At 48.5% G+C, this 22,045-nt stretch overlaps 4 protein-coding genes and 1 long non-coding RNA gene across 9 annotated transcripts; 4 read left to right on the top strand and 1 right to left on the bottom strand.

Annotated features, from left to right (window-relative positions):
• The first annotated feature begins 1,081 nt into the window (after positions 1-1,081).
• Positions 1,082-9,810, top strand: LOC1270518 (facilitated trehalose transporter Tret1). Of its 3 annotated transcripts, XM_061652128.1 has the most exons (4): positions 1,082-1,492; positions 7,603-7,856; positions 7,952-8,569; positions 8,646-9,810. In XM_061652128.1, exons 2-4 carry the CDS (start codon positions 7,776-7,778, stop codon positions 9,504-9,506), a joined length of 1,560 nt encoding a protein of 519 aa, XP_061508112.1. In that variant the 5' UTR covers positions 1,082-1,492; positions 7,603-7,775; the 3' UTR covers positions 9,507-9,810. The 3 variants fall into 3 exon arrangements, with proteins under 3 accessions (XP_061508112.1, XP_003437178.2, XP_309223.6); XM_003437130.2 differs by lacking the exons at positions 1,082-1,492; positions 7,603-7,856 and adding an exon at positions 4,235-4,597; XM_309223.6 differs by lacking the exon at positions 1,082-1,492 and having other exon boundaries at positions 7,505-7,856.
• Positions 3,984-4,399, bottom strand: LOC133392253 (uncharacterized). The gene is made up of 2 exons (XR_009765567.1): positions 4,252-4,399; positions 3,984-4,170 (listed from the first exon to the last, which is right to left on the bottom strand). It is a non-coding gene; the product is annotated as an uncharacterized LOC133392253 (long non-coding RNA).
• A 535-nt stretch (positions 9,811-10,345) lies between the features above and the next one.
• Positions 10,346-12,240, top strand: LOC11175935 (zinc carboxypeptidase). Its single transcript, XM_003437129.2, has 2 exons — positions 10,346-10,942; positions 11,046-12,240. The coding sequence occupies exons 1-2, from the start codon at positions 10,541-10,543 to the stop codon at positions 12,051-12,053; spliced, it is 1,410 nt and encodes a 469-aa protein (XP_003437177.2). The 5' UTR covers positions 10,346-10,540; the 3' UTR covers positions 12,054-12,240.
• A 147-nt stretch (positions 12,241-12,387) lies between these two features.
• On the top strand, positions 12,388-15,178 carry LOC1270516 (zinc carboxypeptidase). Of its 2 annotated transcripts, XM_309221.5 has the most exons (3): positions 12,388-13,453; positions 13,548-13,619; positions 13,686-15,178. In XM_309221.5, the coding sequence occupies exons 2-3, from the start codon at positions 13,613-13,615 to the stop codon at positions 14,915-14,917; spliced, it is 1,239 nt and encodes a 412-aa protein (XP_309221.5). In that variant the 5' UTR covers positions 12,388-13,453; positions 13,548-13,612; the 3' UTR covers positions 14,918-15,178. The 2 variants fall into 2 exon arrangements, with proteins under 2 accessions (XP_309221.5, XP_061508147.1); XM_061652163.1 differs by having other exon boundaries at positions 13,548-15,178.
• Positions 15,068-21,696, top strand: LOC1270515 (SET domain-containing protein SmydA-8). 2 transcript variants are annotated; one of them, XM_061652148.1, is made up of 4 exons: positions 15,068-15,192; positions 19,932-21,078; positions 21,157-21,317; positions 21,429-21,696. In XM_061652148.1, the coding sequence occupies exons 1-4, from the start codon at positions 15,169-15,171 to the stop codon at positions 21,537-21,539; spliced, it is 1,443 nt and encodes a 480-aa protein (XP_061508132.1). In that variant the 5' UTR covers positions 15,068-15,168; the 3' UTR covers positions 21,540-21,696. The 2 variants fall into 2 exon arrangements, with proteins under 2 accessions (XP_061508132.1, XP_309220.6); XM_309220.6 differs by lacking the exon at positions 15,068-15,192 and adding an exon at positions 18,214-18,446.
• Positions 21,697-22,045: the final 349 nt, after the last annotated feature.

Below are 22,045 nucleotides of genomic sequence, written 5' to 3'. Positions count from 1 at the left end.
AGGCTACCGCGCCAGCTACCGCGCTGCTTTAATGATATGCTTAACCTGTGCGAACGGTGGAACGATACATGAGATCCGTGGTGTTCGGTGCATTCTTCGGCACGAACGTTTCGATACGTGGCGCAAGAAAATCACCCTATTCCAGTTTTAATGTGTATGAAATTCCACTGAGGAATCCGGGTACGGGAATTCATTGGCTTAAAAAAAGTTGTTTGCCGTAAAGTGCGGGATTCCCGTCATAATGTCCCACGTTTCTGTGTTTTTGTTGATATCGATCACCCGGGGGATTTTGTTTGCTACGGGAACATTTAGTCCTATACTTGATCATCGCCGAGATATTTGCTAATAAGGAGAGGCGATGTGTTCGTCTTTGGAGAGAAGAGACGTGGATTCGAAGTTATGTTCTGACGCGTGAAACCATTTGGTTACAATCACAGCCTAGAATAGGCAACAAACGCAATGAGGGGTATTTACTCTCCTGTAAATTTATACACAAGCGCTCGCTATGGCGGATGGCCTCGTCGGAGACTTGTATGCGGAAGCAACCCCCTAGTGCGTGAGGTGTGCCTCCCGCGAAAGGGCTGAGTACAGGTAAAATACACCGTGCTACCGCTATCGTTGCACCGTTATTGTGTGGATCATTTTTACGGTCACTGCCATCATTCCCTTCATCTGTCGGACCCCTTACAGCAGTGGTCTCCAACCTGTGGTACATGGCGTTAACAGAAGTGGCCCGCGAAATAATTGATTTTTTTCATAAAAGCTCTACATGTCGTGCATTTTTTTCCCACAGTTAAAATTAAATTTTGAAAATACGGCCGAAGCCGTAATAATGTGAATTAAAATAAATAAAAAAAAAATTAAATGTGCTACAGGCTTGTCTCGAATAAGATGTAAATATAGTTTTGACCAAAAACATTGAACCAAGTCTACAAAATGTATGCCCTCAATAGATATGAGTCGCGGAAAATGTATTATGAAAACCAAGTGATCCGCGATCCTAAAAAGATTGAAAAGCACTGCATTACAGGACGGCGTCACTTTACTATGCTGGCTTAAACTCGACATGCGAATACATAGTGGGCTATCGCTTCCAACGTTTTTGTGGTTGTTAGCTCTCTCTTAACTCGAACACTTTCTGCGACCACAGTTATCTCATTCGCAGTGAAATTACCCGAAGCCTCAACAAGTGTCTGCTCAATTAGAGCCAGTTGAAAATTCGTGATCCATCTCGAGAAGTGTCACCTTTATTACCGCATCGGTTTCTGGTGCCCCCATTCGATGAGATAACCTCGTAGTAGCTCAATGATAAAAAAACTCTATTGGCGTTACGTAGTAGGCTGTATTGGATGTGACAAGAACAATGGCGGGACATTATTTATGGCCTCAGATGTCATCCTCGATTTTGCTCATTGATGCATCGACACGCTCGTAGGTACACTTTGATAATTTGTCAAACTTGCCCAATCTAGATCGGAGGAGGACCTGATCCGTAAGTATTCCAGGGGGTACATGATAGCAGAAATTACTTACAAAGACGCGATTGTGTCGGTATTGGTCGGCGTTCTCGAATGTCCACGCCATGCATATTCAACTCGGGAGGGTTGATAACGAGTGAAATGGCTATGATGTGATACCCTCTCTCAAAACCCAAGCTCCACCAGCGCCAACGGTCGTCCATAAGAAAGGCAAGATATTCGCTGCACAACCTTGCCCCAAGTGGCCACACAAGCAACCCTGGCACTATCTAAATCCCACATCCTTTTGCGTAATCTTTATTAGTTGATAATGGAATTGGAGGGGGATTGCTATGGAGACCCAGTGGGGCTATTTAAGATAACAATGCATTCTCGAACCGACGCCAAGGAGGAAAAGCAATCGGAATGATGAAAGCGATGAAGACGGAAGGAGCGGGGCAGTAAATCAGGCCCTTTCAAACCGTGGCTAGTTGTTCTAGAGTTGGTTGCATTAGACGTTTCAGTTCACTGGAATTCATCATTTATAGAGAAGATTTAATAGTTGATGAGTGATAAAAATCTGGAGCAGCCACACTATGAACAAACCGAGGTTTTAAAGTTCGAGAGCAGATATGACCGTGGGAGAGTCTTGCCATTGGCCATGACTCAATAGTCATCCCAGCTCAACAAGATCCTCTTGACTTTGCGGACTCTAACCGATAAGTGGACATTGATTAGTTTGCCCTTTCTGCTGCCGACTCCCAGGAAGAATTTTGTTGTTTGCAAGCCGAATGCGAGATAGATGTACATTATCGCTCATACGCCGAGATGGCGAGCGGCGCGATAGTGGCGCAGGGATTAGTCAGAGCCTGTTTGTAATGTCAACATAGCGATCTATTGGGTCGGCAAAAAGTCACACAACACATACGCAACCCTGGAACCATTGTTTTGTCCTGTGTGTAAGGGAGATCATAAAAATTACTGGGACACGTGCTATGTCATGTTTAATTGATTGCCGAGTCGGCTTTTCGATACGATGTCGTTTTAGCTATTATCGCGGTCGGCGAAATGGTCGACGAATTATGTACAGCCGCTTTTAATATGATACAGCCTGTATTATCGTTGTGCATCGAGATGGTTTTGATATATTGGGTACTTTATTGAGAGTGTGTCATTATCATTGGGTGTAATTCCCAGGGGCTTTAAGGCTTACGCACCCCTGATAGCTTTGGTGTGATGAACTGGCCCCGGATGTTATTGTAACATCCAAGCTTGAAGTGGTTGAATATATGACCCAGATGTTTAGGACATAGTTCAGAGATATCTGCATGTGGATGTTAATGTCAATGGCTTAGAAGTACCGTTCAGTAATGGCAAATAAGCAGGAAGCAAAACCGCTCCGTAAAGAAATACACGATCAACTTTTATCACCGTAAATGTGAACGTGGTCCTAAATGCGAACAAGGCTTTATTACCGGATATGCAGTTCGCTGCTGTGCTATAGATTTTGCATCAGGTGGGTGTGTTGCGAATCTTTCAAAGAACACCTCTGACATAGTGAAAATTTCATCTTACGCATTCGCTCCTTCGGTTAGAGCGAGAAACATTCCAAGCGACCTTGGCAATGGTCGGACGGGCTTGCGCTCCATCGTTTCGCTTCTCGCGCGCTCGCACTTTGTGGTGGGCACACTTATTCGAAAGGAAACTTCCGAAGCCCAGCAACTTGACAAAATGCTGAAGTGCAAGAGAGGGGGTCAATGCTTATAGGTGTGCGATCGACCGCATCACTTCCGGTCTATGATGTCTGGCTGGTTTGTGCACGAGTGCGGCGTATCGAATGTGACCTGATGGTCGATGGAAACCCGACTGTGGTACCTTTGATTTCATTTAAACGGTCCATACGCGACCTGGCTTTTTTTCTTAATAGTGAATAGCATGACCAGAACGTGTCAGGGTGAGAAACGAACCACCACCGGCCGTACAGGAGTATGCGCGTCTATAATTGGGCCATTTGGTCAGCTCGACCAAATGAATCATTATAGCTTAATAAGTTCTTTAAGCCTGCTTGAAGTCGTGTGTGGATTATTTGTCGTGAAACCTAAAATTTCAAGTCTTCTCAAACAACAAGCTCTGAGGAAATGAAATCATAATTTCGCTATTCCATGCATAGTGACTTACTATATACGTCGCAATAAAAAGCTGAATAAACAACGGCAAAACGTGTGACCAATTTGAGAAAATAAAATAGAATCCGATGTCACGAACAAGGCCGACGATATGACGCTTTGCTATACTGTACACGTGAGTTTTATCGTGTTTTTTTTGCAACAATAGCACGTTACTTTTATTTTTATTATTTGGACGCTGGAAGAAAAAAAAACAAATAGGGAGGATCTAAACGCCCCTAAATTGGTTTAAACGGAGGAGAAGAGGAACATCTTTTGATGCTCCAAATAAAAAACGATTTCATTCATTTGTATTCCTATTGGTGCATCAATTTTGAAGAGAAAAAAAAACAGCCAACAATTGTTAGCAGACAAGGATTGTTTATTGGTTCTTTTGCCACTGTCTCCCCTGCAAACCGCGGTTTGTTTTGTTCAACAACAACAACAACAACAACAATAAAAAGCAATCGCAACCTGACATACCAGTTCGGAACATCAACCCGACGTACCACTCCGGAACACACTGAACAAATCCCTTCCACACAACTCTGAAACAAAACAAAAACGAAGAAAAAGAATGAAATAACATAGTTGTCGATCGTGGAAAACTGATGCGCCACTCGGCGTACTTCCTCAGGGGTTTCCCTTGCGATCGCACGCGGCTCGAACTCGATTGGCTGGGGGTTTCACGTGCCGAGCGGCGATCGTTGCGATTCAGTTCCTCGACGGAAGTCCGACGGTTTACACCTTCATCGCAAGGGGTCTACTCGCACATACGCTTTATAACTAGACATTCGCTATCAGGTTGATCACGTTCTTTTAGAGGTGGTGTTTAAAGCCTTTTCCCGATACAACAGTGGATCGCAAACGTTTAGTGTCTTATGGTTTGGCGGGAGTTTCAGACACAGCCAGTTCTCAATCAATCAAATCCACTATAAATTCTGCAACACAATGGTGCAAACGGTGCTGAAGCGGGTGAGTTATTTTAGCCGGGTTTTCCTGGAATTTGTGCTTGTGGCAGGAAAATCGTACGGCAGTGTTCAAATCCGATACAAACAACATCAAATCGTTCCCGCGTGTCACTGTCTCACTGAGTGAAGCGTACTTCCAATCGCTCACCTTCAACCCCCCCCCCCCCCTCCTTTTCTGCATTTTCGCAGTGTTGTTGTGCTAGTGCAATTGCACTGCTTACACCATACCTCTCTCCGCGCTCTCTATTTCACTTCCCCAAGCGAGCGTTACATTGTTCCTTCACATTCCGCGTGACGGATTGTGTGTGCGTCGAGTGAAATGGGCGCATTGTACCGCGGTTTGGAATCTAATATCCGCCCAGGAGACCGGTTTTGTGGAAAGTGCATTGTGGAGCGCTTGGAATGCACGTGTGGCATGTGCGAGCACAAGATAGAAAATAGTTGCCCTTCATGTGAATGCACATGCACAAGCCCGTACGCTTGCAGTGGGTGAATGTGCAGAAAGCGTGCATGGGCGGAGACGCACGAACCGACTTTCCCGCTAGAAGGGCGCTCGCGAAGGAAGCATGCCTGATTGACAATCAGGCAAATGCTGGTGTGCACGGGTATGCTAGAATATTTGACCCCCCCCCCTCCCCACCACCCAAAAGGAATACAGGCAGTCTCCGTGATACGCGGTACCTCTTATACGGGGATTCGGAGATACGCGGTTTTCTAAATTTGATAGTTTTTTAGCTAATTGTAATGATTTGATACATGAATTCTAAAATTTCAAATAATTTATATTTTGATCGAATGTTAAACACCATTTCAAAGGGTTTACAACTGTTACAGTCAGTCAGAAACATATCAAATAATTAATTCGTAGGATAAAATTACCCCCTCCTGGCAAAATTAAACGAATATTAATGATATTTTGGCAGGCAATTACGAGATTCGACTTACACAGAAAATCGAGATACGCGGTATTTGCGGCCGTTTTTGGTCCCCATTAGCCGTGTATCTCAGGGACCACCTGTACTACAGGCGTTTCTAGTTATTTGACGCGTGTTCGTATGACACATTCGTATGGCTGTGTGTCGTTCGTAATAATAAAAAAACCGTTGAAAAATATTTAGCATTGTTGGTAAATCGATTGTGATATTGCATTGTGTTGCATTATCGTTACATCGTTACAGGGTTTCACACTTTATCTCAAGACCGCGGGACCCCTTCCCGAATCTGTCTTAGCCAAAGCCAAGATTGCGGTATGATGCTTGAAATCGTTGATGATACCTGAAATCGTTGATGATACCTGAATTCATCGGATGCAATGCTGAATCTGCGGCACATTTCTCGAAACACACTGGTCCGCGCCGAGGACATGCGGTCGAATATTTGTTTACACGGATAACCTTTGTGTACATCAGTGTACTGAAAACAATTAATTATTTTTTCGTGTTTTTACCAAAAAAGATTATTTAAACAGTTCAAACTACTTTCTTAACACTTGTAAATATTTTAATTTAACAAATATGCATTCACTCATTTTATTAAATTGCCTTTTTTTGGTAAAAAAACGAAAAGGATAATTGAGTGTTTCTAATAGACTGATGTACACAAAGGTTATCCGTGTAAAAAAATATTCGACCGCATGTCCTCGGCGCGGACCAGCGTGTTTCGAGAAATGTGCCGCAGATTCAGCATTGCATCCGATGAATTCAGGTATCATCAACGTTTTCAAGCATCATACCGCAGTCTTGGCTTTGGCTAAGACAGATTCGGGGAGGGGTCCCGCGGTCTTGAGATAAAGTGTGAAACCCTGTAAGCCTCCGTTTTTGGGCCGTTTTTTTTTTGATTTGCCAATCGTTTTTCGTCGCAATAAAGGCGACCACGAGAGCGCGTGTCGTTTCACGCCCTGTGTGCCCATGCAATCGCTAACCTGTTGCTATTAACGGTAACGTCCAGCAAGTGATAAACGTTTCCCAACCATTATCGGGGAAAGGGGTGTGAGGATGTTTTCCTGTTTTTCATTTCAAGGCCTTAACACCGTGTTACTGAATTTAAAGGTTACCGAAATCAGCTGTCGATGAAGTTGAGCGCGGAGCTTGGCGGAACAATTTCATATCACTTTTTTTGTTAGCTACATCAGTGAGCACATTTGCGTGTGCAAATGTGTAAATAAAGAGTTGTGGAAACCACTGATATTTCAACCCACAGCTCGCCAAAATATTTGATAGGTGTAAAACATCCGTACCAAAAACCAAGGAAAACAAAACGCATTGTTATTATTTCCGTCTGGCGTTACCATTTCTTCCTCGTCTTCCTCGAGCACAGCAACGTTTCAAGTAGAGTTAGCAGTTGGTTTTTGGGATTTTGTTAGGTCAACAAATTGCATCGAGCTGCTTTTTAGCATTTTGTTCAACACTTTACAACCACCGCGTGGTTGAGAAGCAGCGCTAAGCTTTAAAAAGATCATAGCTATAAGCTTTACTTTGCTTGAGAAACAGAAAACGTATATCGATTTTAAACCCCTGCTGCGATTGCCTTGTTTATGTGCTGCACTACGCAGCAGGCAATGTGCACGTGCTTTAATGCGCAGTCCTTTGCCGGAAAGTTTCGAAAATCATTAGCCCCGAAATTATTCAGAATGATTGGTTCATTCATTTAAGGTAATTAAGCATTATGGATGGATGGTTCTAGCTAATATGAAACGTAAAAGACAACGACTTCGAACGAGGAGCAAATAACGCGCGTAATGCCCGAAAATTGCTTTTAACGGAGTAATTGTACGTTCACATTGCGCGTTGTGTAAAATAATTACACCAATAGACTGTAATAATCGACGCGGTGGGCTCTTGGAAAATATGCGAGTATCGTTAGAGATAATGTAAATATTCTTCTTATTTACTAGATCGGTCGGTTGTTTTTCTTGTAATTTTCACTTGAAAGGGAACATGTAAACATATGATAAATGCCATGCTTTACAACTAGTAAAGAGTCACCCTGTGTTATTTTACCAACAACAAGCTCCGCCAACTGGCTGTCAAACTTCCAAACAAAGAGCAAACTGTAAACAAAGGGGCGTACGAGTGGTTACAAGACTAACAGTGATGTCGATGGGAATGGTTATTGCGAGGCCGGATTGCACTACCCGATACGGATAATTTAATTTAAATAAAGCAGCACCGCATTGCTACACCATGGCGGCGCAGGACGAGAGGGAGCCCCTCATTACACCCGCACTGCCGGCGAACCGATCCGGCTATGGCACGGTTGAAGATGTAACCCAAAAACCTCGAATCTTTTCCCGAAGCCCTACTAATCCGCTCGTTCCGTTTCCATTTTTTCTTCTTTTGCTTCCTTCCCCCCCACACAGGCACGTGACGCAATGTCCAAGTTCGTGGTAAACAACGTGGCCGGCGAGTCTGGCCGCAAGCTGCCACAGTACATTGCCGGACTGGCCGCGTCCGGCGGTGCACTGGCGGCCGGCACATTTCTCGGCTGGACGGCCCCGACCGACAAACCGCTCACGGTCGAGGGCGAGTACGGGTTCCCGGTGTCGGACGAGCAGTTCTCGTGGGTCGGTTCGATCTCGAACCTGGGTGCGGCCCTGATGTGCTTCCCGATCGGCTACATGATGAAGCTGATCGGGCGCAAATGGTCCATGCTGGCGATGGTGCTGCCGCTCGTGCTCGGCTGGCTGCTGATCATCTTTGCGGAGAACGTGGCAATGCTGATGGTCGGCCGGTTCTTCCTCGGCGTCGGGGGCGGTGCGTTCTGCGTGGCGGCACCGACGTACACGGCGGAGATAGCGCAGCCGTCGATTCGCGGTACGCTCGGCACGTTCTTTCAGCTGATGGTGACGGTTGGCATACTGTTCGTGTACGCGGTGGGCGCCGGCGTCGACGTGCAGGTGCTGAGCATTATCTGCGGCGTGATTCCGCTCGTGTTCGGTGCGATCTTTTTCTTCATGCCCGAAAGCCCGTACTATTTCGTAAGTAGGGGCTAATTGATGTAGCTCCAGTAGCGCTTGCCGATTTAATTTCACCTTCCCTCTTCCCTCGCGCCAGGTGGAAAAGGGACGGTACAGTGAAGCGGCCAGCTCGCTGAAATGGCTCCGGGGCGCCCAGTACGACGAGAATGCGGAGATCGAAGACCTGAAGCAGGCGGATGAGAAGGTAAAGGCGGAAGCGATCCCGATGCTGGTGGCCTTCCGGCAGAAGGCGACCGTGCGCGCCCTGGCCATCTCGCTCGGGTTGATGTTTTTCCAGCAGCTTTCCGGCATCAACGCGGTCATTTTCTACAACTCGGCCATCTTCGCCAGCGCTAACGGGGGCAAGGAGATGAGCTCGGCGTCGATCATCGTCGGCGGCATCCAGGTGGTGGCGACGCTGCTCGCCTCCGTCGTGGTGGATAAGGTCGGCCGGCGCATCCTGCTGCTCGTGTCCGACCTGATGATGGCGGTGTCGACCATACTGCTCGCGGTGTACTTCCAGCTCAAGCAGGACGACCCGGCCAAGGTGGACGACCTCAGCTGGCTGGCCGTGCTGGCGGTCTGCCTGTTCATTGCCATGTTCTCGATCGGGTACGGCCCGGTGCCGTGGCTGATGGTGGGCGAGCTGTTCGCGAACAATGTGAAAGCGTTCGCCAGCCCGGTGGCGGGCGTGTTCAACTGGCTGCTCGCCTTCCTCGTGACGAAGGTGTTCACCAACCTGAAGGACGCGATGGGCGAGGCGGGCGTGTTTTGGCTGTTCTCCGGCATCTCGCTGCTCGGTACGGTGTTTGTGTTTTTGGTCGTGCCGGAAACGAAGGGCAAATCGTTGAACGACATCCAGCGGTTACTGGCGGGCGAGAAGCTGAACGCCGACGAACCGGTCGGACTGCCCGAGCCGAGGGACGAGCGGGATGAGCGACCGGCGCAGGTGGCATGAGCATGAGGGACCGGGGCTAGTAGTGGCTTGTTTACATATTCCGTAAGGTTTAGTTCTTTTTTTATATTTTGAGTGTGTATAATCGTCGTGTTCCATCGATGTGATATGTAGAACAAAAAGGGATAGGAGATCATAACGGCCACCTTTGGTCGGGGCGAACCTGAACATAGGCAACGCCAAAGTGGGGGAAATGTAAGAGTAGGAGCGACTGATTCGAGGCAGCATTGAATGGAAAATAGCTTAAATCACTAGACAAGTATGAGTAATGACGACATTTTAAATTAAACAATAGTACAAGATACGATTTAAACGGTTTTTAGGGTTTTTTAATGTTGAGAAATGCTGATTCAGACTGGAAAATGGGCTCCATGGAGTTGTTATAAACTCTAACCGAGTCCTGCTCGGCAAAACAAATAGTCAATCTCGGTCACAATCGAAAAGTTGTTCCATAAATCTTTCGTCGAGAATCATTCATACGAATCTTCAGTGCTGAGTGATTCGAATCTCAAATCGACTCTTGAAAGATTCACGAATCTCCCAAAAATCTTCAAAAAGGTTCATGAATCCATTAAAATTCATATATCTCAAGAGATTCATGAATCTTGTATGATGTATGATTTTCAAAATATTGAATATGCGCGATGCCACGTAACAACATGCCCGTCGTGGGTTCAAGCCTCGCCTCCTGTAGCAAAACAAACTATTCAGCTGCTTGGTGCATATGTCTCGAACTATACAGGTGCCATGACCACGAATGTTGTAACGTCTAGAAGAAGAGTAAAGAGAAACACTATGAATCTTTGAAGATTTATGTTTTCTCTGAGATACATGATTCTTTCGAGATATATGAATCTTTCGAGATTCATGAGTCTTTCGAAGTTCATGAGTCTTTCGAGATTCTTGAATTTTTGGAGATTCAGATTTACTCAGGTTCAGATTTACCCAACGCTAGTATCGTTATCCACTTTCAGTGTGCTGTTAGTTTTCTACCTGATTTCTTTATCCCACTTTTCTTCGCAGTCCTTATCTCGATAATGAAACAAATGCCTACATCCTGTCAAACGCAACAGTCCCTACCCAGCTGTCACTCGGTGCGGAACGTAATTCCACTCTCACGTAAGCAAATCGAGCGATCGCAGCGCCCAACGAGGATGGTAGCTTGCGGTCAGGTGCTGGCGTGCTGGACGCTACTAGCGTTGCTCGCCGGGGTCAGCGCCGATCCGGCCCGGTACGACCACTTCCGGCTGTACCGGCTGCTGATCGAAACGCCGGCGCAGGTTGAGATGCTGCAGCAGCTCGAGAAGCAAAGCGATAGCTACGCGTTCATGGGCCATGCGCGGCAGCCGAACCAAAACCTCACGATAATGGTGGCGCCGCACAAAATTGCCGAAATAACTGAGCTGCTGCAGCGATACGAGCTGCAGGGCAGCATACTGGTAGGTAGAAGAGAGGGCCCTATTTCTCTCTCACTCTCTATGTTGTGCTGTGTTTGCATTAATTTACTTATTCTCGTTTCCCTGCTCGCGCGATTTATTCTAGCTCTACAACATGCAGGAACTGATCGATCGGGAAAAGGCAACAATCAAACCGAAAGGCACAAGGCCGGAAGAGTTTGGCTGGCAGTTCTACCATCACCTGGACACGATCAACGAGTGGCTCCGGTGGCAGGCAGGGCGCCATCCGGAGCTGCAGCTGCTAGAGCTGGGTGCGAGCTACGAGAATCGGTCGCTGTATGGCGTGAAGCTGGGCACGAACCCGGCCAACAGTGGCGTTTTCGTCGAGTGCGGCATACACGCCCGGGAATGGATCTCGCCGGCGAGCTGCACGTTCGTGCTGAACGAGCTGCTCTCCTCCGACCGGCCGGACGTGCGCCGACTGGCGGACCGCTTCAACTGGATCATCTTTCCGGTGGTCAACCCGGACGGCTACCGGTACACGTTCGAGGGCGACCGGCTTTGGCGCAAAAACATGCAACCGTACGGGGTGTGCCGAGGCGTCGATCTGAACCGCAACTTTGCCAGCGACTGGAACGGGCCGGGTGCAAGCAACGATCCCTGTCGGTACGACTTTGCTGGTGGCAGTGCGGCGAGCGAGCCGGAAACGCGCGCACTGGTGGAGTTTCTGGAGCGGCACGTGGCGCAGTGGCGCATCCGGACGTATTTTTCGGTCCACTCATTCTCGCAGCTGGTCATGTTTCCGTACGGCTACAAGGTGGACCGGGTGCCGAACTATGACGATCTGGTGGCGATCGGGCGGAAAGGGGTGGACGCGATCGAGCGTGCGCACGGCGCCCGGTACGTGTCCGGCGCGATGATAGAAACGATCTACCCCTCGTCCGGGGACAGCGTGGACTGGGTGTATAGTGCGCTGGGCGTACCGGTCGCGTACACGTTCGAGCTGCGCGGACCCCCGGACAGTACCAATATGTTCGTGCTGCCGGCGGAGGAAATCATCCCGACCGCGGAGGAACTATTGGCCGCGTTCATTGCGATGCTTGGTGAGGCGACTCGGTTAGGCTATTACGACGGTGAGCGGCAGGAACTGTAGGTGGGGAATGATGGAGAGAATTGGGTGGCGCAGGTGGAATGGAATGTAGCAAAAGCTTAGTGTACGGTGGAGCGGCGGTATGCCATGATTTATGAGGGTTTATTTTACTTACTTATCAGGTTCGGCAAACAATTCGTTCGGCTGCAGTGTGTTCCTCAGCTAAATAAGAAATGCCCGTGGTCCATGATGTCTATTGTTTCCTATCTTAGAGATACTTATCTGAATAGCTCATGCTCAGCACATTTATTTTCTCAGCTAATGGAAGAATTCGTTTCTTAAGAATGAGGCAGAAGAATTTGGACACAGTATTTCATCACAGCCCAGCTGTTAACTATTTAAGATAGATGGTTCGAAAGATTGAAATTTCAAACCATTGCTTTTTGCTGGCTTCATGCAGCCATTGAGCGCCATTTGACATTATTATGCTCAGAATTAGTCCGGTAACGGAATCAGAATTGACTCCAGTATTGGAATTAGCTCCGGGATGAGAATCGGTTCTTGAATTCAAATAAGAAGTTTCAGAAGCGAAATCAGTTCTGGAATCTCAATGAGAATGGATTGTTAACAAGTAAATGTTGAATCCCAAACGCCTATTCTTATGGAGATACCTAAAACGATTTCGGAGCCGATTCCTATTATGGAGCCGATTTTGATTCAAAAACCAATTTCAATTCCGGATTTTTCGATGCTGTTAGCAGCTCGAATGGCTGCTCGAACGCGCTTTTTAGCACAGGGCCGCTGACAGTAGCGTTTCACTTTAGCACAGTTTTTCTGCGTCCCATAGAGATGGGGATTATAGAAGAGAAAGTATCGAAAAGTAACTAGGTACTATGCAATTCGTTGCCAGTAATGAAATATTGTGGCATTGCAATATATTACTGTGTAATGTTTATTTTTCCACTTTGAGTTTGTACCCGTCGCTAAATATTGACTATAAATCAGTTCGAGAATCGGTATGCGTTTGGCATTTGCTCCAGAACTGGTATAGGTTCGAGATCAGTTCCTTTGTCGTTTAAATCTTGTTTAAGTACCGCTAGAAACTTCACTGCGGAGTAGTACATAATAAACGCCCGGGCACTTTGTATTATTTATCGTTCATTTTTATATTTTTAAATCAAATACCACCATGGCGTACACATCTCTATTTGGGTACACCGCAACGTGCAACCAAAACAAACAGCGAGCGTGAGTGTGTTTTTTTTCGTTTCCCAGCAACATCTAGTGAGATAAAAGCGAGCTACAATAATCCTTCGTCATCGTCTCTTGGTATTTCGACACTGCAAATGGAGATTGTCTTACAGGTCTGGTGGTGATTCCTTTTTTTTAATATAAGACAAACGTACAGAGAGATAAGATAGCTTTCATGACGGTGCGTGTCCATCAACATCCATAGAGACACGGTAAGAGAATAAGGTCATCAAGGAGAACAATCCGATGAACGGTTGAATTGAATTTGATTGATCTCGTTCATCCGTGTTTTTTTTTTCTTTGTAGGTTGCAAACCCCGATCCCAACGAACAAGGCCGGACGCGCGAATCCTCTGCTCAGTCGCAGGCAAGATGTCTGGTAAAACAGATTTCCTTCAAGCCGTGCTGTTTACACTAATACTCACTGTTTCGCCGCTTTTCCAAGGTGCTGCCGCCGCGGATGGAGCCGCCCGGTACGACCATTACCGGCTGTACCGTGTCGAGCTGGCGACGGACGAGCAGGTGCAGCTGTTCCAGCAGCTCGAGGCGAAGAGCGACAGCTGCACCTTTTACGGCCATGCGCGGCAACCGGGCCAGCAGCTCACGATCATGGTGTCCGCCAGCAAGGTCGCGGACTTTGAGGATCTGCTCGCGCTACACGCAGTGAGCGGGCGCGTGCTCGAGCGCAACATGCAGCAGCTGATCGAGCGGGAAGCGGCCACGGTACAGCCGGCCAGCACCGACCCGAACCAGATGGACTGGGAGCACTACTTTCAGCTCGAGACGATTTACGCCTGGATGGAGCTGCTGGCGGAACGCTTCCCGGGCGCGGTCAGCACGCTCGACATCGGCACCAGTTACGAGGGGCGCCCGATCAGGGGAGTGAAGCTGTCGCGCCGTCCCGACAACAAAGCGATCGTGGTGGAGGGTGGCATACACGCGCGGGAGTGGATTTCCCCCGCCACGGCCACATTTCTGCTGCACGAGCTGGTCACGTCGGAGGACCCGACCGTGCGCGAGCTCGGCACCGCGTACGATTGGTTCTTCTTCCCGATCGTGAACCCGGACGGGTACCGGTTCACCTTCACCGGGGACCGGCTGTGGCGCAAAAACCGCAAACCGTACGGCCTATGTCGCGGTGTCGATCTGAACCGCAACTTCGACAGCAACTGGGGCGGGGTCGGTTCGAGCGACGATCCGTGCAGTTACGATTTTTCCGGCAGTGGCCCTTTTTCCGAGCCGGAAGCGGTCGCGCTCGCTGACTTTGTGCGGAACAATGTGGGCCCGGCCCGGATACGGACGTACATTGCGCTGCACTCGTACTCGCAGCTGCTGATGTTCCCGTACGGCCACACGGCGGACCGTGTGCCGAACTACGACCATCTGCGGTCAATCACCGAGAAAGGAATCGCCGCGCTGACGGCAGTCAGCGGAACATCGTACCGCGGGGGTAGCAAGTACGAAACGATCTACCCGTCGAGCGGTGGCTCGATCGATTGGGCTTACCGTCCCGGTGGCGTACCGGTGTCCCTGACGTTCGAGCTGCGCGGGCCGCCCGATTCCACCGACATGTTCATACTGCCGGCGGACCAGATCCGGCCGGTCGGGAAGGAAACGCTCGCGGCATTCGTGGCAATCGTGCAGGAAGCGGCCCGCCTCGGTTACTATGATAGCTAGGGGGCGCCCTCGGGGAAGGCGAGAAGGGAGGAAAGCAGGGAAGGAATAAAAATATCTTCGTGGCACCCGAAGCCGACAGCCCTTCGTGGCTGATGCTGATCGAACCTGCGAACATACATCGCTAAATTTATACGCCAATTTAATTGATCGATTTTTTGTTCCCCCTGTGCGTGAGAGTGGAGTTGAGTGTGTGATAAGATAAGCAAAGGCGAAAAACGGGAAAGTGTACAGTAAAAACAAAAAGCCAACCCATGGAGAAAACGTTGTACCGCGTGGTGAGTCGTTTGCTTTCAATCTGTGAGGGGGAAAGAAAGAGGGAGCATCAATTTCAGATCGGTCTTCATTTCTTCGGTCCTTCAAAACGCCAACCAAGCAGTCATGTATTACAAAACAAATTTGCTCGCGTTAGTCGGTACCAATCTCCCCTCCTCCCCTTTGAAGATACTGTTCGGCTTGCTTCCGGCAAAACAAGTGCCATTCGGGTTTCCGATTTATTGTGCCCAACTTGAATTAGCTTTCTCAAAGGGTTCCTTCGGACAGGCTCCAGGCGGGCTTTAAAGATAAGACCCAACGGCAAAAAACAACAGCGAAATAAATCCAGGTGATATGTAAAAATAGTGTGATTGCATCACGCCGCACAGCTACTGCTTCCGATCGCATTACGCACTCGAGTCACGTACGGCAAGATTTTCGCTGGAAAAGGTAGGCTTTGGGGAAAATGGTACACTCAACATTTACGGCACTCGAATTCCAATCATTCTGTGCGTGCCCCATTGTTACGAATACATAGACCTCGTTTAATGAGACGAATGGATTGGAAGAAATTTCGTATCACACTTCATTTGACCACGAGGAGCTCAAACTTAGTAAACAAAAGCATTGGCGCGCGCATCTGAATTGAGTGTAATGCAGGCGTTAATTACGCTCTCGGGTGCCTCCACTTATACACAACAGCTTGATTTATTATGTAGCTAATTTTCTTTCTTTACTCGCACACTTTATGTGTAGCACGTGTAGAAAATAGCATTCATAAAGATCAGATGCTAACCGCCTTTATGATGAGCCTTCTGTATGGTGACGAGGCAACGAGAGCGAAGATATAAAAAAAACTGCAACATCTCTTAATGAGCCCCACCCAACTCCATCCTTCGCATTCCTCTTTCTGCTGTTAGCTTCGCGTACGCTACCCGGTACGCTTGCCATCACGTGGAAATGATTTCAAACTCTGAGGATTACGGGTTTGAATCGGGGTAGAAATGAAAGTCGAAGGTGAAATGAAGAGGGGATGGAGCGGTCGTGCATTCCCACCACCACCGTGCAGCACATCAGCACCTCTCTTCTGGTCAGTTGAGCGATGCGGCTCAGAAACCATCTCCGGGCCCATCTTTTTCCGCCAATTCTCATCGTACGGCTATATTTATAAGCGGCTACACGCACAGGGCGCTGCATTGCAACAGAATTTTTAAAGACATATCAACCGTCTCGAGAGAGATTTTACACCACCCGCATGAACGTGCCGAGTACGCCGGCGCACTGAACCCGGACACCGCTCAGCCAAAATCATCATCAGCCCTTGAGGGATGGTGAATGCATTTCATACACAGTTTAGCATTTTGCAATAACTTTAGCTAAAATATATGTAGATCTCCGAAAAGCGAACTGTATTCAAAAGTTGTTTATCGTAAGAAATACCACATAGCCTTGGAACTCTGCTCGTGGTTTTTATTGTTTTATTTATTTTTCAAATGAGCTACAAAATCTATATTGAATGATTGGATGTAAAGTTTAAATCATTTAAAAAATATCGTATTTTTGCAGATTCCTCGGAGCACATAGTACAAAATATTCAGGCCTATTTCATTCTTGCGATTCGAGATATCTCGACGTCGAGTTGAATATTGCTAAGGAAATCAGGTTTACTTTGCTGCTAAACTACCCCTCTTTTAAAAACGGCTTTGAAGTTTCGATAGAAATGTATCAAGTAGAAGAGTTTTATACATGAATGTGCCTACTTGTTCATTCGATTCAAAAGTCGATTCAAGCCAATCGTTAACGAACATAAAACCCTAGCGGGAAATTGATCGAAAACGATGTTTTGACATATTTCGGTGGCCCGTCTCCATTGATTTTCGCCATCAGACTCTACAACAACAAGCATATTTCGATAAGCAATCCAGGCGAATTTCTCGACTCGAGTAAAAGAATATAATAAGCCTAATTTTCTATTCTTTTCTTTTTCTTCTATTTGGCGTCTATGTCTGGCATGGTCTTCATGCAAAAAGAGATGAAAATGTATACTTGCATAAACACCACCGGCATACATTAACGTCAACTAGCAACCGACTAGTCAACCGTCGCACAAGTGGCCAATTAGCTTAAGGGAACTCTCATTATGGGTTTCAAGCTATTGCAAATTTTAAATTTAAGTAAATTAGTAGTCAAGCAGTACCGGCTTATGAAATCAAACTCAAAGTGTCAAGTCAACTCATCTGAAAAAGATTCGTCCAGAAAAACAGATAAAGGCATGAAAACATTGTGAATTAGACATTTACCAAGCGAAGAAATAATTTATATTACAGGTAAAAATCATCACAAAAAATCATTTACAAGTGGATTGCATGAACCCATGTACATAACATTTTATAAACTTTGTAAAGGAGATTATTTTTTTAAACCAGACGGAACAGGCTTAATAAGCCGTATTGCTTGGGTGTTCATTTCTATTTAAATTAAACATATAGCTAACCAGGTTGTCCTTCCATTAATAAATAAATAAACTTACAACTAACAAATTTAGTTTTATGCAGCATTGGTGTGAAATAATTTTCTGTTGTTTTATGGATTCAAACTGTCCCACTACTATGAAAATAATCTCTTATTGTCCTACTGATGTGGATCCAAATTCATCCCGATAACATGGTTTCACGAGTCAGATAGATTTTCTCCCAGCGTCAGACAGACCGTGAGATAGAGGCCTTACCTTGGGTTGAGTGTACAAGACATTCGACATGTCATATTGGAAACCAACGGAATTTGTTTGCTCAAGAGCCCAGAAATAAGAATCGAGTTAGGCAGTCAGTTAGAGTCAGTTAGTAGCTCTGGCTTTCCTTTCCAACTTCATAATTTTCTGCATAATCTCCATAGAAGGTTACAACCAGTGGAACTAATAATTATCCACGAAGCCGTGTATTATCTGAAGCTACTAGAAGGTTGCACGCTCACCATCTTCCTATCGCCCAGCACAGAACTGAACACTTTTCCTCGGACACGCGTAAGAACAGTCAGCCTGCTTGTCAGCACTGGTTCGGCCTGGCCAGTGCGATCTGTCTGTCCGTCCGCACTGTCCGCTTTTAGGTGGCGTGCGAGCGAACGAGGGCGAACGTGTGTGATGTCATCCACTGTCTGCCGTGTCTGTAGTGCTCCAGCGATGCAGCGCTGTGCCGGCTGTCAGCAGGTCGGGTACTGTGGCCGCGACCATCAGCGGGCCGATTGGAAGGCCCAGCATCGTGACCAGTGTCGTCGGTTCAAAGTGAGTTTTGCCCCCCGTCCTCGCTGGCCTGAGCACTCGTTGCGAGGAAATTAGTCCCAATGGAGTGACAGGCAGAATTGCGTCAGCCTTTCTTTCTTCTAAACACACGCAAGCAGATCGCTGACAAGTGGACAAATTAGTTTAAAAAAAAAATAAGTAAAACAAAAAAAAAAACCACATCGATCGGTAGGAAACTGTTTCAGCACACGGGTGGCGATGAGTTTGGCAGACTGTGACACGCAGCAAATCGGTCACTATTTTTCTTTCCGTCAGCTTCAATCACTGCTCAGTGCGAAGGTCGTAGTGGGACCATTAGGGGGATTCTCTTCCCTTGACGAAAAGTTGCTATAAGCTATATATACTTTCTGCTTGGATCGCGCGGCAAGTGTCCATCACCATTCAAATCTGCCAACGATCAAATGTAACAGAAACGACATATCCCCTACAAGCGGAAGCAACCCAGAGCACAACAGCCGGCTGTTGAGCTCCGTATCTGAAGCATCCAGCACGGAAGGGGAGCGGGTAAGCTATTTGAGCTGATATTACAGTTTAAAATCTCGACAACCAAAGTAGGATATGCCAGCTGGACCACCAACGGGGTTGGAAGTGGAAAGTTAATGAGTTTGCCGTTGTCTCATTTCCATGCATTTCTGGCTGTTCTTTTGTTGCGGGTGCGACGTTCGTGCGATGTCCTCACACTTTATTTCTCAATCTCTCTCGAGAGTGGATTAAATTCCGTGAAGTGGGAATAAAACCTACAACCTCATTACATCCGCTTTGGCCTGACAGAGACGGGTGCATGTGTTCGACAATGTTGCGTGTGTGGCAGGAGCGTTGTGCTTGTGAGTCTATTTTTTGAAATCTTACACTCAAAATGAGCCCCAATCGTTGGGAGGGACAGCAAAACACGCAATTGCTTGAATTATCATCCCAGTGCCATAACATACTAAATCCGCTTCAAAAAAGACCTTTCCCAGTGTCAAGAAATTCTGGAGAATTCATAAGCCCCTCGTACTACTCTTGGGACGGTTTCCGCGCACCGAGTCCCGCCGTGATGCTCGCTCCTAAAGAATCGGTGACAATGTAGTAGCGGTGCTCGAGCAAACATATCGCCCCACGAAAAGGGCTACACTGACGCGATACTTCTTGGGTCGGAAGTAAGGAAGAGAAGGAATATTTAATCAACTCGCTATCGGGCCGGGAGTGCTTGTGTGGAATGGGCCATAAATAGCAACAGTGGGCGCCTGCTCCCAGAAACGGCAGTGAGGTTCTATCAGCTCCTAGCCCGAAACCTTGCCCTGAAAGGACCGTTTGACATTTGAGCTCGCAGTGGAGTTTAGAGAAATCGTTAATTAAGGAGCTGGAATGACAGGAACCCACCCAAGATCCAGTGACATAATGCGGCCTAGGGGAATGCGGTCGTCCTTGCCGTGCCTCCCGCAGTTCAAGCAGCACTCAACATTCTCCCCATTTTTTTCGCTTCAGGTTGTACGCAATGATCGGCTTGGGCGCCATCTGGTGGCGACGAGACACATCAAGCAGGGTGAAATCATCTACCGCGATGAGCCGTACGCGGTCGGGCCGAAGATAGCGAACGTGCCGCTCTGTCTCGGCTGCAACCGCAATCTGATGGCCGGTTGGGATGCGACCCGCGGGCTCGACCGCTTCCACGAATGCTCCCGGTGCGGTTGGCCGCTTTGCGGGCCGGGCTGCGAGGAGGTGGCCCAGCACCGGCCGGAGTGCAGTGTGCTGGCGGGCAGCGGCTACCGCCCCAACATCCGGCCCAACCCGTCCAATCCCGAGCAGCGCGAATCGGCGTACTGTGTGATAGTGCCGCTGCGCGTGCTGCTGCTCGAACGGATCGCGCCCGAGCGGTATGCAACGGTGCAGGGGTTCGAGTCGCATCTGGACGAACGGTTGGCTAGCCCCCTGTACGGCGTGTTGCGCTCGAATCTGGTGCCGTTCCTGCGCCAGGTGCTGCGGCTGCAGCAGTACAGTGAGCAGACGGTGCTGAAGCTGAGTGCCATCCTGGACACGAACTGCTACGAGATTCGGCTGCCGGAGCAGCATGTGAAGGTGCGCGGGCTGTACCCGCTCGGTGCGATGCTGTCGCACGACTGTCGCCCGAACACGAAGCACTATTTTGACGACCGGCTGCATATGGTGCTGGTGGCGACGGTCGACATCCCGGCCGGTGGTGTCATCCACGCGTCCTACACGCAACCTCTGCTCGGGACGGTCCAGCGCCGGCTTGCCCTTCGGCAGGCAAAGTGTTTCGACTGCTGCTGCGAGCGATGCGCCGATCCGACGGAGTACGGCACGAGCGCCAGTGGATTCCGGTGCCCCAACTGTCGCCGGACGCCGAGCCTTGTGCTGGCGGTGGAACCGACCAACTACCGGACCGTTTGGCGCTGCCAGAACCGACGCTGCGCGTACCAGGAGCGGCCGGACCAGTACGTGGCGCGCTGCGAACGAATGCAGCAGGAGCTGCTCGCGCTCGATCGCACCGAACCGGCCGGCTACGAGGAGTTTCTCGCACGCCACGCTACCACCCTGCACCCCTGGAACGCGTACATGCTGCAGGCGAAGTATGCGCTGACGCAGCTGCTAGGCAGCGCCCGCCCAGCCAAAGGTAGCCAAGGACGCACGCTGTCGCGACGCATCAAAAGCCGGGCCGCATCTTGCTGAACTTACTTTCACTTTCTTGCAGCACCGCCTTCGGAAGCTGCCGCTCGGCGAACGGTGGAGCTGTGCCGCGATTTGCTGGCGGTGGCCGAGCGACTCGAGCCCGGTTACAGCACCTTCCGTGCCAAGCTGCTGCTGGAGCTGGGGTCCGCACTCGCCACCCTACATGCGCTCGGCGTCTTATCGGTAAGTTCGGCAGAGATTAAAAAAAAAAACCAACCCACCGCCCGGGAAAAGGACATAATGATAGCACATAATTTTACCACCCTCCCTCCCTTCCCTTCCCCTGTTTGGTAGGATCCCGAACGACAGGAATGGCACACGGCAAGAGCCGAGCTGGAGTGCATTGCCAAAACGGACCCAACCGTGGACGTCAGCAGCGTTGGGAAGGAAAATGGCTCGTCGTAAACAACCACTCAACCGTGCCGGGCGAAAAAAAACGAAGTGCGTTCTGTAACCGATGTAAGCCAACCCACGCCTCCCCGTCCTCAAGCTTCCACGCATCCTGGCGCCCGTTCCGATGATTGACCGGGTGCTTGAGAATAAATTCCAAGGATTTTCTTTACCAGTTGCCCTTTGGTTCCTTTTGCGTTGAAGGGTGTAATCTTTTTTTCCGGCAGAATGATTATCGATACAGTGTATGTGTGTGTGTGTGTGTATGTTTGTGTGTGTGTGTGTGTTAATGTGTGAAAATTCACTTACCCAACCGCAAGGACATTGAAGGACACCGGGATTTAGAAGATACCCTTCACCCTTCGCATAGTTTAGGACGATGACTTTCCCCGCTGCTTTGTCCGCTGCTTCGTCTTCGCTATCGCTTTCTGCTGTGCATGACACCTTTTTCTAGTGGGGGACTTATCTGCGCACGTGTCTGTGTGTGTGTGTGTGTCAACGATGCCATTCTCCCCGCGGTA

This window comes from Anopheles gambiae, chromosome X, assembly GCF_943734735.2.
Source record: "Anopheles gambiae chromosome X, idAnoGambNW_F1_1, whole genome shotgun sequence".
Classification (NCBI taxonomy): domain Eukaryota; kingdom Metazoa; phylum Arthropoda; class Insecta; order Diptera; family Culicidae; genus Anopheles; species Anopheles gambiae.
Note: the sequence above shows the minus strand (reverse complement) of the source record. Positions and strands in the feature narration are given on the sequence as shown.

Excerpts from the sequence above, each read along its gene's own strand:
- LOC1270516 (XM_061652163.1), top strand. The coding sequence starts at position 13,613 with ATGTCTGGTAAAACAGATTTCCTTCAAGCCGTGCTGTTTACACTAATA.
- LOC1270518 (XM_061652128.1), top strand. The coding sequence starts at position 7,776 with ATGGCGGCGCAGGACGAGAGGGAGCCCCTCATTACACCCGCACTGCCG. Across the intron at positions 7,857-7,951 it reads GCTATGGCACGGTTGAAGAT|GCACGTGACGCAATGTCCAA; the intron begins GTAACCCAAAAA and ends CCCCCCACACAG. Across the intron at positions 8,570-8,645 it reads CCGAAAGCCCGTACTATTTC|GTGGAAAAGGGACGGTACAG; the intron begins GTAAGTAGGGGC and ends CCCTCGCGCCAG.
- LOC11175935 (XM_003437129.2), top strand. The coding sequence starts at position 10,541 with ATGAAACAAATGCCTACATCCTGTCAAACGCAACAGTCCCTACCCAGC. Across the intron at positions 10,943-11,045 it reads AGCTGCAGGGCAGCATACTG|CTCTACAACATGCAGGAACT; the intron begins GTAGGTAGAAGA and ends GATTTATTCTAG.
- LOC1270515 (XM_309220.6), top strand. The coding sequence starts at position 18,306 with ATGTCATCCACTGTCTGCCGTGTCTGTAGTGCTCCAGCGATGCAGCGC. Across the intron at positions 18,447-19,931 it reads ACCAGTGTCGTCGGTTCAAA|GTTGTACGCAATGATCGGCT; the intron begins GTGAGTTTTGCC and ends TTTTCGCTTCAG. Across the intron at positions 21,079-21,156 it reads CAGCGCCCGCCCAGCCAAAG|CACCGCCTTCGGAAGCTGCC; the intron begins GTAGCCAAGGAC and ends ACTTTCTTGCAG.